Source organism: Strix uralensis, chromosome 5 (assembly GCF_047716275.1).
Source record: "Strix uralensis isolate ZFMK-TIS-50842 chromosome 5, bStrUra1, whole genome shotgun sequence".
In the NCBI taxonomy this organism is placed as follows: domain Eukaryota; kingdom Metazoa; phylum Chordata; class Aves; order Strigiformes; family Strigidae; genus Strix; species Strix uralensis.
The window spans coordinates 49687554-49707196 of NC_133976.1; the positions used below are offsets into that span (position 1 = coordinate 49687554).

The 19643-nt window shown below is 35.9% G+C and overlaps 1 protein-coding gene across 5 annotated transcripts in view; it reads right to left on the minus strand.

The window, feature by feature from the left end:
* The window catches only part of POC1B (POC1 centriolar protein B), a 72359-nt gene that overhangs the window by 12282 nt on the left and 40434 nt on the right, over nt 1-19643 (minus strand). For 3 of the 5 annotated variants that reach the window (XM_074870718.1, XM_074870717.1, XM_074870714.1), the window contains 2 exons: nt 7007-7189; nt 5798-6842 (listed from right to left, as the gene is read on the minus strand). In XM_074870718.1, the coding sequence (XP_074726819.1) occupies nt 6699-6842; nt 7007-7189 (327 nt within the window). In that variant the 3' untranslated portion in view covers nt 5798-6698. The other 2 variants (XM_074870715.1, XM_074870716.1) reach the window with 2 other exon arrangements.

Consider the following 19643-nt stretch of genomic DNA (forward strand, 5'->3'; position numbering starts at 1 on the left):
CCCTTTGCACATGGCTCACCTGAATCTTAGAAGAACTCAGAGAAAGGATTTTACTGCTTTGACCTTTCCAGACTTCTGTCGCTATGACACTTGTTCATAAAGTCCCAATAAACAGCAGACTACTGCAAACATGCTTTGCTTATGAATCTTATAAATCTTCTTCTAAATCTTCTTATGAATCCTATAAATCTTCTCCCGAATGAGAGAATTGACATTCGATACAGGTGTTGGAATAAGCGCTGTAAGTCTTTGGCTTCCATCACTGTGGCCAGGAAGGGCTTCAGTGACACCCTCTAGCACAGAGTTCCTTCTACTTTCTCTTTGTCCTAAGGTTTTATCTCTCTAAAAGGAGCAGGGATTTCCTCTGGGAATTAGGACAAGGAAAAAACTTGAGACAGAGGTACTATTTCATTAGAATACAAAGCACAAAACCGATGAAAAAGATAGCTAATGGTTGTCTTTTCTTCTGGCAAATGCCTCCTCTTTAGCAGCTTTGAAGAGAAGCTGGGTCCCTCTGTTTTACCCAGGTCTGTAAGGGCACAGACCATAAAGGGGCTTACAAACCTACGTACTACTCTGAGTTGCAGAATCCTACATTTAGATGGCATTGAGACCCTCAGCATTTCTTCTCAGCCCACTCCTGCCTCCGCAAGTGTGCTGAGCCCTGTAATGCCGAGGTCCCTGCTATAGGCATGGCAAAAATCATGCAATCCCAGTCGCCAGCAGACTCAGTAGCCCCGTTAATGCCAAAGCTCCTGGGGGATTCCTGAACTAAATGTTACTGCACTGGTCTAGACTGCCGCTGCTTCCCAGACAGCCGAATTTACATCCAGCCCTCCTTAGGTGAGAGAGTGACTTTTGAAAGATGAGGTTAAGTTAGGTACATAGATCCAAACCAAAGTCCCTGCTCCACTGGACTCTCATATGAGTAGCCTAGAAATTCCCAGAGATCCTCATAAACTATCAAAGAGCATCTCTTCTGATCCTGACACACACAGATGGCTTTTTTTCCACTTGTTTTATTAATTTTTGCTTCTCAAGACAGGGAAAATGAAGTGAGACAAGGTGAAGATCTTAAGCTGGTTGTGTTGCTTGGTGGCAGGAAACATGTGAGTGAAAATAAGCTTTAAGTTGCATTTACAAATACACTGGTGGTACCGTGCCTAGAACTGCCGACTCTTACAAAAGAAGTATTTTGGAAGGGATGACACATTTTGTCTCATGTAAAGTTCCTCAGTGCTCACCAGTAAAATTCTTCAATACCAATAAATAATCAAAGACCTTATTTCTATATTATTAAGATGTTTAAGTGGAAGTACAATACTAAGTTATAAATATGTTCTGTATCAGGTAATAAATGCAGCTTATTGCTCACTGACTAGTTTAGAAACTCATTTTCTTCTGCTGGATTTAAAATTTCTGGTGAAATTGGTGAGGAGTGTACTCAGCACATCCTGTTAGCTGAGTCAATTGAAACTGCACCTGTTCTTGGATGCAAGTCATAACAAATGCAACCCATATACATTGTAAAGAAAAGGACTTGTATGCACTTTTTCCAATTAACATCTGCCTTTTGGCAAGTCATTAACCTATTTTCTCACAAAGAAACGGCTTCAATTGTATTATGCATCTGAAGCGTGCAGAAGTCCCTGAGGGGGCACTCTGACAAAAACAGGCTGTTCCTGGATCCACTGTGAACATACATATTCATTAATTGTTTGGGGCAAAGAGTACAGAATTTCTGATTTTTACAAGTCTTACAAGGTAAACAGGTTACATAAAGCTATGTCCCTGGAAATACATTCACATCCCAGCTACTGTCACTCAGAAAACTCAAGAGTGGTTTTGTGCTGTGATATAGCAATGAAAATAATTCAGCAACACTGTAATAAGAATTTTAGGAAGAAACCCCCCCCTGTTTACCCTAAAAATAGTACAGCATATTTGTTTATTTAATATTTAAATAAATATAAATACATAATTTAAATAAATATAAATAATTAAAGGTGGGAAGTTGTATGTCTCAAATCACTCATGCTACAGGGATCCTAAAATGTTGAGAACCTATTCTACCACAATTTCCCCAGCCAGAAAATTAATCAAAATTTAAAAATACAGTTTAACCATAAAGATAATGATAATGAAACAATGAATTATTATCTTACATGTGTAAAAGCAAGAAGCAACAATCCCCCAAAGGTGAGGGAGTTATTCAGATACATTTGCCTCCAGGAACTGATTTTCCAAAACAGAGAGTTTATAAAAAATATGTCAGCAGTAGTAAAATGTAAATACTGAAGATTTTTGGAGAATGGAGTGGTGTGTTTTAAAAAAAACCACAAACAAACCAAAAACCAAAAAATGAAACAATCTCCAAAAAATAAAAAAGGGAAAACCCAGAATACAGTTTGAGTTGTGAGGTTGGGCCATAAAGCACAATGGATTATTGGCATAAACTGGTGTCTCGATCTGATTTTGCACTGGTATTTGAAAACCTCGGTGTTCAGATCAAAAGAAAAAGTGAAGTGCCTTAAGGTCCAACACTGCAACATTTAGCCATTTGGTGTCTGCCCCCACAGTGATAATTAGGAACCTCTAAACGTGCTCCCAAAGGAAGTGAATATTGCCATCCAAATGAAAAACTGAAAAAAAAAACCCCTTTATTGCCTCAACATCATGCTTTATGTAATGCCCAGGATAAAAATTCCATTAAAATTTCACTAAACTTTGATGGGAATTACAAATAAAATTTAAGACACAGTAGTAACTGACAGTATTTCTTTCAATTTGGAAGAGCATTTTTGTTTCAAAATGTCTGCAGAAGCACGTATGATGAGTTGCTGAGCTACTGCGTAATGCTTTGACACTTCAGGAATCTGAAGTTGGGTTCCTCCAGAGCGTCTCCCAGCGACGCTGGCAGGAGAGGTTATTCCTGCTGCCACCTTCTTTATCTCCCCCACAAACCTTGGAGATCTACTGCATGTCATTCAGACATTGGTGTTATTTTTTTTAATAAGTAATTGAGCCATTTTTGCAGTAGCTAGCCTGAATGCTGGAAGCAGTCTTTCTTCAACAGGATAGCCTATTTACATTTACTATCAGAGGGATAACTTAGCTTGAGAAAAGCTGAACTGCATCAGATACATGGTTCAGCTCGTTTAGAACAAGTATGGATTTTTAGTACTTCACTGCAGTCTGCAATACAGATATACTTTTCATAATCATTTAAAGACCTGTGCAATTATTTTTTCACATGGTGCAGAAGCACAACTAAGGCTAAACAGCAGCCATTTTCCTCTAGCTCTATAAGATAATTCAAATTACTCAAGTCACCAGTTATTTGCCAGAGCACAAACCCTAGAGTAAATGCTTCTGAGAGTTTAACCGGCCTCTTCAGGTGCTTTTAAAGGAAGTTCTTCTATTCTATAGCTTTATTTGAAATTATATGGATCAAGGGAATGAGATAACTAGCCCACATCAATGTTCCTTTAAAAGAAACATCACATTAGCTGGGTGTGGTTGTGTTTTACAAGAGCTATCACAGCTTGAGGAAAATATCTCCATCTTGTTTTCAACCAACCATCTCTAGTTATACACACATGCCAAGTGTGTTGAGTTTCAATATCAACAGACCACCCGACAGAATGACAAGAACATATCTTAATTTGGAAATGTTATGTTAGTTCACCAGATTCATGAACAGCAGAGGAATAAACTGGATAAAATAGTAAATGCTCCAGGTAATAGGTACTGAAAATAAAGAAGGAATAGTTGATAGGACCTAAGGCAGAAAGGAAAATTTCAGCAGATTTTATTAAAAAACACAGAAGTAAAAGACATTTCCAAATCTTGTTGATAAATAATCCTGAAAGGCTTAATAAAAAAAAAAAACCTACAGATTTAAAACGTATATATATGTGTGTGTGTAGTCCACTCAGAGAAAACAAGAAACAAGCAAAGGATTTTAATAGCTACATGGTTTTGTGTCTTCTAATGGAGCCAAGAAAAGGCAAAGACTACAACAGTATTTGCAAATGCATAAAGCAAAGTACCTCTGACCTAAAAGACAGTATTTACATAACTATGTGTTATATAGCATTATAAACAATTGCATAATCAAAGGTCAGGCTGTTTACACCGGAATATGTAAGACCATCCTTTCACAAAAAAATCTGTGGCTAGGATGTTGCATAGAATTAGTTGTATCTAAAATTTATATAAGAGACTGCTGCTTCACTATAAACAGCACTACTTAAGACTGAGCTGAAAATATGTAGTACTTGTTGGTGAAATTCAGAGTTTACCAAGAAAGTGAGGTGATGTCTGGCTATTTGAAGGTGATTACTATGAGAGAAAATGAAAAGTTATAAAAGAAAAATTGACTGTTCATTGCTTTGGGTCAAACCGCAAGAGTATTTGTACACTGAGCTTCTGTACTTAAGCTGAACTCTATTGATGTTAATGAGGTTCAGCCTGGGAAATGGGCTTAATCTATATACAGTCAGTTGCAGAATTGGATTAAAATGCTCCCCCCATTTCAAGTTTCCTATTTTTCAACATACAAAATGTGAAGTAAGTTGCAGAAATGGATGACTACCTAGTTTTGATTGTGGATTTACAACTGGTGTGCTCCAATTGCCATTTAAAAAAATAACAAGTAGACATAAAGAAGCATAGATGTTTTCTATTAAAAAACAAGACCTACAATCATCTTTCTAAAAATTGCATTTTTATTAAAATAAAACCAAAATCATCATACATTGCAAAGTCTTTCCTGATTTATGGCTGCATTCATAATGCATTAAGTGATGGGGAACATTCATAGCATACAAAGCTTGAGCACCTGTGGAATTCCTTGGAGGATGAGAATCTTTTGTATCTATGATATAGATTTTGCATCATTGTGTGTTTGGTTCAAATATATTCTTCAGAAGTATGAAGCTGATTTTTATTTTTCTAAATATGAAAAATGAATTTCCATGGAGATGAGGTAAGCATAAGTGCTCAACTGTATCAGTCTTGCAGCTGAATTCACACAGATGTAATTACAGTTTCAAAGTTTAAGTGACTTCATATTCATATTTGTAACTAGAAGTTTTTACATTACATCTTCCTGCAACCATCACTAAAATGTTTAGAAGATACAGAGTAACTGTTGCCACTTTTTGGTAAAATATTTGAGAGCATGCAAGGGACAAAGAAAACCTCTGGCATTTTTGGAGTTAGGGCTAATTAGGTCTTATTTAATTTAGGTGCTTGAGTACTGTTGCCATAGCACAAAGAGCATTATTTTCACAATCCTTACCCAAGTAAAAAAAACCTATATAGTGTACTTCCATAATACTTGCTATTCATCTAAAAATACCTAGTTTGTTGCTTAGTTGTATTCAAAGACCTTATTAGGATGAAATAAGAGTCCTGTAATGTTCAATGGGAATGATTTTAGAAAATATTAGTTTTGGCTGGGCTCCACTTTATTAAATATATAACCAGAATATCTGCTTGCTACCAATGTTTAAAATGTGTTGTATATTTTTTTCTTCAGTTTTTATTACATTGACTCGTAAGAAAAGGAGGATTTTTTTTTTTTTTGCTTATAGGAAAATCCAGTGAAGTAACATTCTTTTCTTGGGAATATATGAAACATATTCATCAATACAGTTCCTTTTCATCTTTTATTCTTCCTGTCTTCCCTGAAGTAACATTTTTTTCTGATTTTCTAAACATTCTTTCAATTTATCTTCAGTCAAAGTCAGACGTTGTTCCAGGATTGAAATAGTCTGAATGAAGAGGACAGTAATTTCAATTTGTTTTTATTTTACTTACACAGTATTATAAAAGTGTGCAACATAGCTATATAAGAAAAATAGTTTTAACCCAACAGGAAAAAAATCTTAAGATGGCTTTTCCTTAGCTACTCCACTATTTACAACTGTATTTAAAAATAATGGCTTTGTATCTATGGAGACTGTTTAAACATTTAAAATTGTTTTCACAAAATATTTTTGCTGAGAGAAAAAATCTGTATCTGCATATATAAATTACTCTGAAATACTATGCAAAAGTTGTATCCGTATTTCAATAGAAAACCAGCCATCACTGGTGACCCAAATGATGCCTTCCAAAAACCTAAAAGAAACTTCTAAGGCATCCCCCAAAAAAGGAAGTGAGAAAAATATACTATTAAAAGGCATTCTTCAAGAGATTACCTTCATCAGAGAAGGTAGGTTTCTGGACACAGGCTGGCAGTTTCTTTTTAATCCAATTTAGTACACAGACCATTTTCAACTGATGACTTGACTTGATAACTCAAGAAATAAGTTTTGAGAAGTAACATACATATTGCGAAAGAATGCAGAAAAAAAACCTTAGCCACTCCCTTTTGATTTGATTTAATGTTAATATATTACAGACTACAGATTAGCATCTTAAAACATAGATTGGCTAAATCTGGATTACCAAAAAGAAGTATTGAGCATTTACAAAGAAGTGACTCGGAGTCACTGACTGAGACTAACCAATATTTGTGCAGTTTCACTGACACTAGGAATTATTCCACTGTTTAGATTCCTACCTAAGACAACACCCTAAACACTAAATTTGAAAAGGGATTTATTGGTACATTGCCAATTTACTTTGTTCATCCCCTGCTAATGCATGACTGTTCAAGATGGAATCTGACAATATCTACTAAACAACTAGCTTCTGGCAAATCTACGCTGGATCTCACTACTGAAAAATAGTAACTCTCTTCCTCCAGAGTTAAAAATACAACAATAATCTTTGATTATGTAGCAGGAAGCTTTCACTGTAGCCAACACAATACATGCGATCAATATTTGCTGAAAGGAAAAAACCAAAACAGTCACTTGACTATACAAGTACTCAAAATAACTCCATAGACTTTAATATTCTGATTTCTGAACATGGTTCCTGGTGGGTTTTTTTGCTCATCGATAGCATTATTATTTTCCATTGCAAGTGTTATCTGTTATTGCATACTTACTAGAGTTAAAACATCCAGCTGCTCCACAATGTGCTCCAAAGCATTACCCAGGGAGGGGGAGATGCCTGTTTGCTTGTTCACATTATGCACAGCTGATTCGCTCTCATTCTCTGACTTCCTTTTTGAACTTGTTGCCAAGATTGAAGCAGGGGGATACTGCAGATCTTCACTGCTGACATCATCCTTGAATACAGAAACACCATTTGAAGATTCAGTTGCCTTTGTTCTCATTTAATTGAAACCACACAAGAAGATAGGGAGAAAAGTCTGGCTTTTAATTTTTTTAAAAAAATCTATTTACACATATATGCACACACAGAAGGGCCTTCAGATTTGCTTCTTGTAGCAGGTCCAATTCATAACACTTCAATTAGTTCTGACCTAAGAGAGAATTTCAGCTGTGATGGATGAGGCAATAAGAGAAATCTCAGCAGTCTTCAGGTACATGTTTCAGGTACATATGATTGAGGAATTACACGTTGTACTACTACAGCTTGAATTAAAGCTCAAATAAATACTAATGCTGACTCAAGTTTTCTTCAAAAAGATAGCTCTAGTTCACAAAGGACTTCATTCACAGCAGTCATATCGATGAAAAATCCGTATGTGGCTAGATGATCACAAAAGTTCCTTCCAACTTCATAGACATGAAACCTTTGTTTAGTACAAATTAACCTCTTCTTTCAGAATAAAAAAAAAAAAAAAAGTAGTTTTTAGTTGTTTATTCAGTGGCATTACATTTTGAGAAACTGATTCCTTTAGAAAATGGGAGGAGGAAACAACAGAAAAGACCCACACAATGCAAAGTTAAGAGAAATAACTTTGATGTATAAATATTGCTCCAGAGTAAGTGAGAGAGCATGATCTTCTCAATCACTCCTGGTTTTGTTTGTGCCTTGAAGTTCTTAATGGCACTTTTGAGTCACAAAAGGTTAAATCATCATTAATTCATTAGAAGGTCCTTCATAACAACTTTATCTGATTTATTAATGACTTTTTGAGATTTCTTTGAAAACTTCTTATACCTTCAGATAATTTTAGTTTATTTTTACATTAAAATAAACTGAGGTAGTCAAGTTTTATTATCTCTAATTATATTTCCAATATCCACAACATTTACAAAATAAAACTTTTACATGGTCACAATTTAACTGTTTCTCTGAAATTTATTGACAGCTGATGAAAATATCCATTAGCTATGCACAGGAGAAATTTCAGTCTTACCTGATGTACTGAAAATACACGATATTTACAATGTACCCAAAATATATTTATGTTGTAAAGCTGAACAGATATTCAAGAGTCTTAAAATCAGTGTCAGCCATTAAAAAAAATTCTCCTAAATGTACAAAATAATCTTGTAGAAAGCAAATTACTAGGCAGAATTAGTGGCAAACCTTTACAGTATTACCTAGGCATGTTCATGAGTTTCTGTCAAGAATGATTTATGTGTAGTCGACCCTGCCTTTGAATCAGGTAGGATCAGAGTGATGGATGAAATACTACTACTATGATAATGTCATGATTTTAAATATAAGTAATACTAAATCATATCAATATTATGAGGAACTTATACTGCTGCATTATCCACAATACTGTTCCTGTGTCTTCGGTGCCATCACGCACATTTCTGACCAACTAACATGCTCTGTTCTTTGGACTCACTGTTGCTGATTCTCCAAAATCTTTTCTTCCCTAAGTGCTGGAGTTGTGCTATCTACATCAATGAGAAAGAACTACGCAAGAGACAGGCTGTGTCCACCATGTTGGAAGGGCTTTTCTTTTTACTAGCAAAGTACAAGAGGAAACCAAAAATGCCACACACAAAGTCAGTAGAAGACTGTGGTGGGGTAAGTGGGTTTCGTATCTTAGGAAGTAGAAGGCAAAGAAGAAAGTCTCACCACCCTCTCTGGGTTAAAAGCTCCATTGTGCAGTTAAGTTCTGCAAGGACAGGTCTCAGCCCTCCAAGCAAGAACCCATGAGGTGCAGAGCATGAGCTTGTTAGGGATAGGAGGACATACGCATGCATATACTTCAGATCTTTATTTACAGTGCTACAAAACCACAAGGAACCCTTTCTCAAGGGGTTTGACAGTACCATCGTATTTGGCGATATGTCACCTTCATTGATTTCATTATGATGAAAGAAGCAGATAAATTAACTAGAAGATACCTCCAGTTCCCTTTCAGCCCGCTTTTCTGCGTTTGGTGACTGATTTATGCAAATGAACTAAGCAAGTCAAGTAATACAGGTCTGATGCAACTAATACTGAAATCCATCAGTGATTTGTATTTATACTGGGTTGTGTCAAAAAATAAAAGTGTGCTAGACATCAAACTACAGGTTTCAAACATTAAACATCTGAGGCTGTTCTACAGAATGTCCTAATGGTTACAATATTTGCATTGGACTACAGAGAACTGGCCTTCTCAGTCTAAAGCTATTTAAATTTATGACTCACAGTGCAATGTTTTGTCAGCCAGGCTGTTGCCTTTTAAAGGCACAAAACTGTGGAAGAAAGGGTACTCTCTCCAGCCACGCTGTTCAAATTTTGTCTCCAGTCAACAGAAAGCAGCTTTAGTTCAGTGGTTAGGATGCTCAGTCAGGAGCAGGTAAGTCCTGTTCCATGAAAAGCTTTGTATTTTATATATAAGGGGATAAAATGAATAGACTTCATAGGAGAAAGGATTTGAACCCAGAACTTCCCCATTCCTAACTAGATAGTTTAATTACATCTTTCTCTCCAGTACCATGAATTAAAATTTCTTCTCAGTATTAAAAATCTTGTGATGTCAACTTCATATTATTCCAAAGAATTGTACATTGTGAAGGAGTCACTTGTTAGCACAAAATGAAATTGAATACAAACAGTTTGATTTTTGGACATGGTATGCAGAAAAAGGTTTTCTCATTTAATTTTACTTTGCTTTAGCTCCTTGCCTTAAAGTGTTAGAAGTCCTCAAAAGAAAGTGTTCCAAATATCTCACAATATTCTGGCTCGCAATGTATCCCATGTACTTTTAGATGGGCATGAAGTATACAGGATTATTGCATCTTAAGACTGTCCATATCTTCTCTTTGCAGATTTTGTTACATGAGATACCATTAATTCAATCCTAGAAGAGCTCAGATTCACCGTGTTATTTCTGACTTACCAAGTTATATCTGAGGTCCTTGGGAAACAGGATTAATGGAAGCTTTTTGGCACGCTTACTAAATCACGGGATGGAGATAGCCTCAAATGCCGATTATCACAGAAAAGGTTAAGTTCAATTTGGCATTCAAATGTTAAAGAAAAAATATTGCCATACATTAAAGAATTCCTGCCTTACAACGAATCATACAATGAAGAACATCCTTGTATTTGACTACAACAGGAGAGTCTGTTAGAACAGACTTCTTAGTGAGATTTCTATAGAAAGATAGTGAGATTACAGAAGCCTTGCTTCTGTCTGTAAATTTGACTACTTGCCCAGAAGCTTCCAAACCTCAACCAGGATTGGCTAAATTTGACAGAGAGGTAGAGGGCTCACTGATTCAGCTGCAAGAAATTTCAGGAAAATTGGAGACGGGGTAGATGGGACACGTTGAAGGAAAGACAGGTGGAACTCAAGCACTGTATATTCTGCATGGCAGCAGCAAACTTGCCTAGTCATCACATGCCTTATGAAACGCAGGCAGTTGATAAGGCAGGTTAAAAATGTTAGTGAAAAACAGTCAGTTGGTGCAGAAACAATTTGTAAAGCTTATGCAATTATCCTTTGTAGACACCTGTATGTGTCCTCTGAAAATTTTGACACCTTCTGCTCATTTTAATCAAACCTAATGAAGAGGTAGGGGTCTCAGAAGTAATTAAGTTCCTGAAAGCTTCAGGAAACCATTTGCCAGTTTCCCACCTGAGGTTAATGTAGGTCTACGAGTTCACACTCCTTAGCTCCAAAGGGGAGTAAGGATGCCAGTTCCAGAAGTGCAAAAAAGACCCAGGCTGGAACCTATGTCTTCACAGACACCAATACCAATAAGCTCACTGGAAATAAACCTAGCATGGTTTGTCTGATCTTAACAAAGCTACTTCTTCTAATGTTTTGAGAAGTACATTCCACTCTGAGGTTGGTGTTTCTCAGTTTCTTTTCAAACAAGCCTGCTGTACTTCAGACTGAAAATACAGGAGAGATTTCAGTTTAAGCTCCCACAAAGCGATTACAAATTTTGCTATTAAGGCCAATCTAAATAGATTCTTCCAACCCAAGGAGGAAAGCTGTCAATTCAGGTAAACAGAGGAAATGCTAAACTACTAAAAATCTCACCTAACATATTTTTCTTACAGTAAATCTGATCCAAAATTCAACATATCAGACAAATAGGCTGTGAAAAATGCTTTGTAGCTCAGTAAATTGCCACCAACATTGCCAAGCTAGAGTACTGGAAAAGTCTTCTTGTAGTTTAATGGGTTAAGCACGAAATTGAGATTCTTCTGTTATATACTCAAAGACGTATAGGGACAATGCGACACGAAAGTGCTTGTATAAATAAGGCAAAGGCCTCGACGTTTGTCAAATCTGAAATGATCAAATATAAATAAGCAAATAATTGAGCTTTCAAAATTAGTAAGAGAGAAATGAAATGAGACAGTTTCCAATTTTCAACTAATCTAAGTCGTGCCAAAATGGTTGTTATTTTTATCCCATTCTAGAAATTTGTAGAGATTTTTAAATGTTGTCAGACATCAAGTATGCTCCTATAGCCTTGAGGTGCCTGCTTTATATTTTAACCTTTCCTAGTATCTAAATTTACAATCTTCTCCAGCTCAGTGAAGGGTTCAAAACTGCTGAAATCTAATGCAACACTGAAATGCCAAAACCTTGTTATACAGGAGTGACACTAGTTTCAGTAGATTTCCTTTAATTTTGGATAATTTGTTCATGTCCACCACTTTCATTCAGCATAATCTTTTATAAAAAAGTTATTTTTAAAGAAACTCTTTCTACCCATCAGTCTATTTTACATAAAGTGTTTCAAGAACTAGATGTTCCTTCCTTCAAATTAGCCTCTTTCTGAAGTACTTTAAATACTACCAATTCATAAACAGTTCTATATGTTGCCAGCAATGTAGTAAAAATGCCTCAAGATTCAAAAAAACAAACTATTCTGAAAGACTTCAGAGCTATAGCTTATTTTGAGAGAATAAATTTGAATCAGGCAATCAATTTTAAATCGTTACTTCTGAGCAAAGCTAAAAAGAAAATTAAAATGTGTACTGTGTTTCCATTCACAGCCCGTTAGTAATAAAATGGACTCACATTTGGGCAACTTCATGCGAGTTACAAACAAGGAGGAGAAGGAACAGATTTAATTAATCAATAGGAAGTTATTACCATGAGATTACCAAGCGGATGTTCAGTAGAAAATTAAATTTAGCTTATAAATGATGTCACAAACAGCAAACCATAATTGCTCATCTTTGTCTTCTGTCAAGTAAAATAGCCAAAACTCTGTGGGTGGTACTTAATCAATTTGTGAAAAATCCTTATACATAACCTTATCACCTCTGCCTATTCCCAAATGTTTTCCCACAAAACATTCACAGATCAGATAGAAACAAACACTGCATCCCAGTCTCCCTTTGCTTCATGATACATAAGAATAGAATCTGAGTAAAATGCATCCATATAGAAAGATGCCTGAGCATTTTTATTTATAGAGGAAAAAAATTGCCTCAAGGAAAAATATATTAAAAAATACAAGTCTCTGTCACTCAGTTTTAGTCTCCAATCTTCTAAGAGCTTCGAATTCAGAAAATATGGACAACAGCTTCCAAATGAATATCTTAATGATCTTATAATTAAAATGGGCTTATATGAAAAAGTGACATTGGTAAGCTTCCTAATGAATCATAAAAATTGGCATGGTCTGCTTTTTAAAAATAATCCTTTAAAATTTGAACACATGGTACATTTGCCTACTAATACTAAAACATTTCTGATACTGTGATTAAAACAACTACAAACAATTAGTCATAAGTAGGGCATTAAGCTCAAACAGACCAAAGAGCAAAGGCATAACAGAGTGGTCTCCCACCTTACCAGACCTTGATTTCCTGTGTTGTTTGGTCATTTGAAATCATGGGAAGTTTCTCAGGAGAAGGAATACTACTATCATTATCAATGTTTTTTCTTCCATTTTGTGAACCTATCCTTGAACAAAAATAGTTCACTGTGGATATGCTAAATGGAACCATTTGGGAGATGGGTTTTTTCTCCTTTTTTTCATATGCCGTAATTATTCACAGATCACTTTCTATTGCTCTGAATTTTTTTTTTTTCCCAGTCAATAAGTGATCCACATAAAACAGAGCTCTCTGATCTATTAGGCTAACACTGAGTACGTTAAATCACAATCTGTTTTATCAGTTTCTACTGCAGAAAACTTCCCTGTAGTTTCAGCTGATGACAGCACTCTTCATTTCCTCTCCTCTCACATGCACATGAATCAAAAATCAGCAAAAACCTGCTATGTGCCAAACTGCAGCTTTCTGCCCCTTGCTATCTGACAAGGTAGTTCTGGTATAATTTATTTGCAAACTTTAATCGGAATTTTGCATTCAAGCAAGATAGAGATAAACTGTGCAGTGCATCTAAAACAAAGTTCTGCCAAGCATTTCTAGCTTGAGCAGAACTCTTTCAGAACAACTCGAAACAGAATTTCACACTTAATTCAAAGTCTCACATGGCTTCTTATGCATCTCAGGCTTCTCCAGTTCTTAAAAGAACGTCCAAGCTAAAACCAAAAATTGAAAGCACTTAATGTAGGTGCACCTCATTCAGTCTGACAAATAAATATTCGGTCTCGTCCTCTGTAGCACAGGTGTCATCACTGAAGGTAGCACATCCTTCAGTTTAGAACCTGACTGTGAGTAGTTGTATCAGGATACAAACTCACAGCCAACAAACCAAGACAGACTATCAGACTGTATTCCTTAGCAAAACAGGCATTTTCACCTAAAATGGAATAGCGCTTTAAGCTATAAACAACAAATTCAGCCGAAAGCTAACTGAGTTTATAGAGGTCATGAGGCCAGTACAGTACAATGAAAAATAGCTGCTAACTTGTTTTTTAATTTTTTTTAAATATCAGTAGAAAATTAACTGAAATCCTGATGCATTTACAGCTATGGTCTCATTAATCAGATTTATTTATTTCTATCAGGATTACAGCTATGTTAAATTTAGCATTGCTATGATGGCATGAAATAATAAGCTTCTGTTCACAGGCACATCTCAAGATATCCTGAATAGACAGTTTTACGTAAAGAAATTATATCATACTTTACAAGTGTTCTTTCATACACACAATGAGAAACTGGCTACATTGTTTTGTTATGTCAGCTTTTTCAGATTGCTGCTGATGGTCTGAGAAAACACTAAAACAGTGTACTGAGTATTCTGCAATTCCACGTGTACAGAATCTAGTAGAGAACAAAAGATTTTCTCCATATTCCATTCATGTCAATAGAACACAGAAAAAGAACCAAAACCAAGCCTTTCTTTCTCCAGGAAATATAAGAATTAATTCTATTTCCCCAATAAAAATCTCTTGGAAGTCCACAAATATTTGAGTGCATCCAGTTAGAAACAAATATTTCTGAAATATTTTTCTAAACTCATAGATCATCAGTAATACCTAAGCTTTACTTAAAAACAGATAATTTTTTTTGAGCTTGCTCATTGATGTTAATTTCTGACATCAGTAGTTCCCTGCCCAGTCATAGTCTGTTTCAGTAAAGGGATCCACAAGCACTGAATAGCTATGCTCTGTTTCCACTGGATTTAGATAAACCTAACCCTTAAAATGAAATACAGTACCTAAATACAGTAGCTGTACAGCTTGTAATGGAAAAAAAAAAACCCACAGCCCCCTCAAACATGTTCTAATCAAAGCACTACATTTTAAGGATTTAGAGAAAACTGAGGATTTCCCGCCACAAAACAAGCAATACTGCTGAAAAGTTAATAAATAAAAAAATAAGTTTCATGAACATCCCACACAAACTACACAGAAATCATTAGAGGTTCAGTTTCCAAAGATGAGAATTTCCCTGCCAGGAAGTGAATTCTAAATATAACAGTTCAGGAAGACCATATTCAAACACTTTCATGAATTATAAAAATACTTGCACCACAGGCACTAAAAATAACAATTTTTAAAGGAAGGTAATAAATTATCTTCAATATCTTCAGCAAGAAGCTTTATAAAGCTGAGGACAGATAACATGAAACCATAGAAACATTCCCACTACTCACAATTACAAAATAAAGTAGCCAATTTTAATTTAGGCAAATTACTTTGGACTGCATGTGTGCACATCCAAGGGAACATCTTATAGCTAAAAATCAATGCTAAAGTTTCAAGTGATGAGTTCTTTTTACCCATATAGAGTCCCAATAAAAATTATATTACATACTGTGCTTGAACTTCTTATCCATACTAGGGCTGAAGGAGGGCAGGAGGAATACTTGTAACAGAAACTGGAAACATAACGAAATAGATAGTAGAAATGAAATAATGACAGCAAATTAATAACCCTGTATGGACAAAGTCTCCTTTCTAATACTATAAATAGACTATTCTGCTATATTTGCTACTATAATTACTAATGAATAAAAACAGAAGCAAAAAACCTAGGACTTTTCTAGCATGTGGGCAAACTGCCTATATTCCGAGTAGCAGATTGTGGAGGTCCACAGAGGGCATCAAATACAGGGAGGGAGGAAGGGAGGGTTACCTCTGAGTGTGAGTGAGAACACAGCATCCTCACCAGGAACACATCTACTCCAGGAAATAACAGCCATTCTTCTGGATTGCCTGCTCATGACTTCTTTCTGTTCTCTTCACCCTACTTAAGAAACTGACTGAAAGTCTCTGCTTTAGACCAACAGCTAGCTAAATAAGTCTTAACTGAACTTTACAAAGAAACAATAGCTGGTAACAGTATGATTTATTGTGCAGAGTCTTAAAATATATATAAGGACTAGTACTTCATCTATCTAATTCTAATGGCTGGCGTATATTCGCTAGTATTGTTCAAAATGAATTTACAATGAAAAGAGATTATTCAACAAACCCAAAGAAATTTCTCATTCTTGAAGGCACATTTACTCCTAGGAAATCCAAACCAAAGCCTTTTTTCTTAAGTTTAATTTTTTCAAACTTAAAATTTGTAATTGATTTCTCTCAGATAAGTGTCTCATACTTAACCTGTTAACCTGTTGGGGTAAAACTAATCTTGATCAAGTTACACTGTATGTAAATGTGAAGAGCTAAAGGAACACACTTCTATCTTAAACCTTACCTCTCCACAAGAATGAACAATTACTGAAGACAAAATCCTGAAAAGACAGACTTTGCCAGGACAAGAAGAAGGATTGAAGGACATTAGTAACCTCCTAAACTGCTGAAAGCTGAGTAGAGCTGCACTCCCTGTGCTCCAGGCTCCATAAACCAGGTGTCTGGTGCTTCACAAGGGTGGGAGAGGCTGCTGCACAGCAGATCCAGTGTAGGGCTGTCTACACTGCAGAGCCTCCCTTCATGCACCTACACATACTACATTAGCAGAGCCCCCTGCTGTAGAAGCAGCACATAAGATCTTTTTTGCCAGCCCATATATAAGTATATACTAATATACACATACATATCTACACACAACCTTCTTTCAAAGTTATAGGGAAAGCCAACAGAAGCTCCTTTCTGTTGGCACAGCTGCACCCGTACCAGTGGGTTTTGACAAGATAATAGTGTCAATGCTATGGTATGAATTTTTTTTTTTTTGGTATAAATTTCATAACATAACTTTGTTGCATAGACAAACCTAGCTTGCCTCCCATTAGGGGATGCTAGGAGGTGCAGGGTGTCCACACAAAGATTTCGCAGAGAAATCTTCTCTTGTAAGTTCAGATCTGGCAGCTTTGACTTCCCTCCAGAGCAGGGGTAAAAACAGGGGGGTATACCACTTGACTGGGTGGCTATCAACAATACCATTGGGTTTCTACTCCTACCTCTATGAAGCAAACAATCTTCTCAAATTCAAATTATTTACAAGAAAATATCAAGGAGTAAAAGGCATTAGAAACCAAGTTAGCATTCCAGCATAGCAGAGTCCAAAGTTAAATCCAGTAGGTACAGCAGAATTGCTTGAAGACTTTGCCAAAGAGCCAGATGCTACTATTTGGTTTTTTTTAAAAAGAAGATGCCAAATATTTCACACCTTAGAACTGAAACCCCCTGATTATAGCCAGGAAAAAAAATATTCTACTATGTAATAGAGGAACACTGTTCCTCAGCTTTTGACCAAGGCTTTTGCTAATAAAATGTTACACCTATAACAGATGATGAAGAAAGGTTTGACAAGGACATCAAATACTTTAACAACAGTGTCACAGAAAACTCCCATAAGAATAAAATGAAGCTTCAAAACTTTCCTTGAAAAGTCAAATTTATGTGCTTTTGTTAGGTTTCATTTAATACCTGGAGAAAGAAGCAAAAGTCTACACTGAGCTATTTCAGAGCTCAGCATTGGCAATATGCTGAAGGTTTGGATAAGCTGTCCAATTTGTGCAGATGAAAACAATACTCAGTGCTGCTGAGCTTAGTTCAGAGGTGGGATTTTCAAAAATTGCTTTAGTGGCACTAGCATAACTGTACTTACATCAGTTGCATTTTACAATTTGCTGTGATAGGAATCGAATTAGAGGGCTGCAGAAACTGAGAATTGCATACAAATATCCAAGAAATGTTAACTTTGGAGTGGCCTGACATGCCTGTTATACTCTTGAAAAATCATTTATTTTAATTAGCATTCTATTACAAACTTCTGTCAAAATACACACATTGTTCAGCATCAGTTAAAATGCTAAATGTGTTGGCACATAAGATTGGTAGGTAGATAGGTTCTGCTTGGCTGTATTAAAAAAAAGAAACTCAACAACAATAAAAATTACAGTTAAAGCATTAAGGTTGCCAATAATAGCTTTATTTTGAAATGCTTCATAATTTTCTCCCACTGTTGGGCTGTGACAGTTGGAACTTTGAGGAAACTAAAATAAACACCTTGGTGATTTAAGAATATGTTCTGCAGTTCTGCCAGTTCATTAAAATCAGAATTAAAAAAAAAAACCCTCTGTGACAAAGTGAGAGAGTGGGTTTCATTGCTCAAGCAATTCGTTAGCTATCAGGCTCTACAGACTTATATTCTCCCTATTTGACACTTAGTATTTGTACTTTAGCCAATTTCTTCCTACCTAAAGTGACAAAAATTAACAAAGCATTGGAGGTGATGAACTGTCAGCATGGGATAAATGGCAATTCCACTCTGAATTTGGGTGGTCGAGGCAGGGGGAAGGGTTGGGACAGTGTCCAACTCAGTGAGTTACAATTCCAAGAACATTTGTTATTCTTAAATTTCACAGGAACATACTACTAGAAGAGGTCTTGATCACTGAATCCAGTCCTCAGGTACGAGGAGGAGTTTGCATCTAGACCATTCACGCTGAGCAATCTCTTATTTTGCAACTGACAATATCTCCCACAGCAATTTCTTTTATGACTATTTATTTATTTAATCTCAAGAAGCATGAATATGTACAAAATTTAGATTATAGCATAAAACCTTCCCACTTCTGCCTCAACATATGTTTTTAATATCACAATGGTCACATCCACAACCCTGTTGACTTTTGTTAAAATAAATATGGATAAATAAATAATGAAAGTAGTTAGCTGAAACTTAGGGGTTTGTTCTCCACTTCTGCAAATGATGCTGGGAGAAAGCTCCCTTTTTCCTTAGTTCTTTGTGTGAGAATGTCTTATGGATTAAGATCCTGATTCATATTATTAGTGATGTAACACAGCCGGCTACTTTGCAGTCAGCTTTTCCTCCCTGCCAACGTAAAAGAAGAGGTGGGGGGGGGCGGGGAAATCTAGTACAAACTCCTGCCTCCCTCAGCAGCAAAATGCTACAAGGCCAACAACTTGAGGAAGCTCTGCCTCATGATTCTTACAGAATTCCTTTGACACTGAGTTACAGAGAGGCAGCTGGTGAACACAGCAGAAGGGAAGCAACTTGGTCTAGTGTCCAGGACAATTCACAACTTTCTGTTCCAGATCCAATTGCTGTCCTACCTTACTATCCTTTCTTGGTACAAGAGAAAACTCCACTTATAGTTTTCCATTCTCTGCAGTGACACTTACGTGTCCAGAAAAGCTGAGGTATTACAAGCAGATACACAACAAGAAACATGACCAATGCTGCATTCAGCAAGGTGTAGCATCTTTTGTACAGAAGAGCTTCTGAAGAACAGTCTCACTGTCGATTAGCACATCTCTCCATTTAATGTATAGAAGTAGAAAAAACAATGTAATTTATGATTATTCAAAAAACAGCATAACATCACATAGGGTGGTAAAAAAATACATACACAAAGAAATATCTCCTTAGAATATAAGGATATATAAAAAAGGCTATACATATATATACACACACACACACACCACTTTTCCTATATGTATTTTTATATATAATGTTTTTCTATGTGTGTATATAGATACATGGATGTATTCCATATATGTATATGCCTACACACA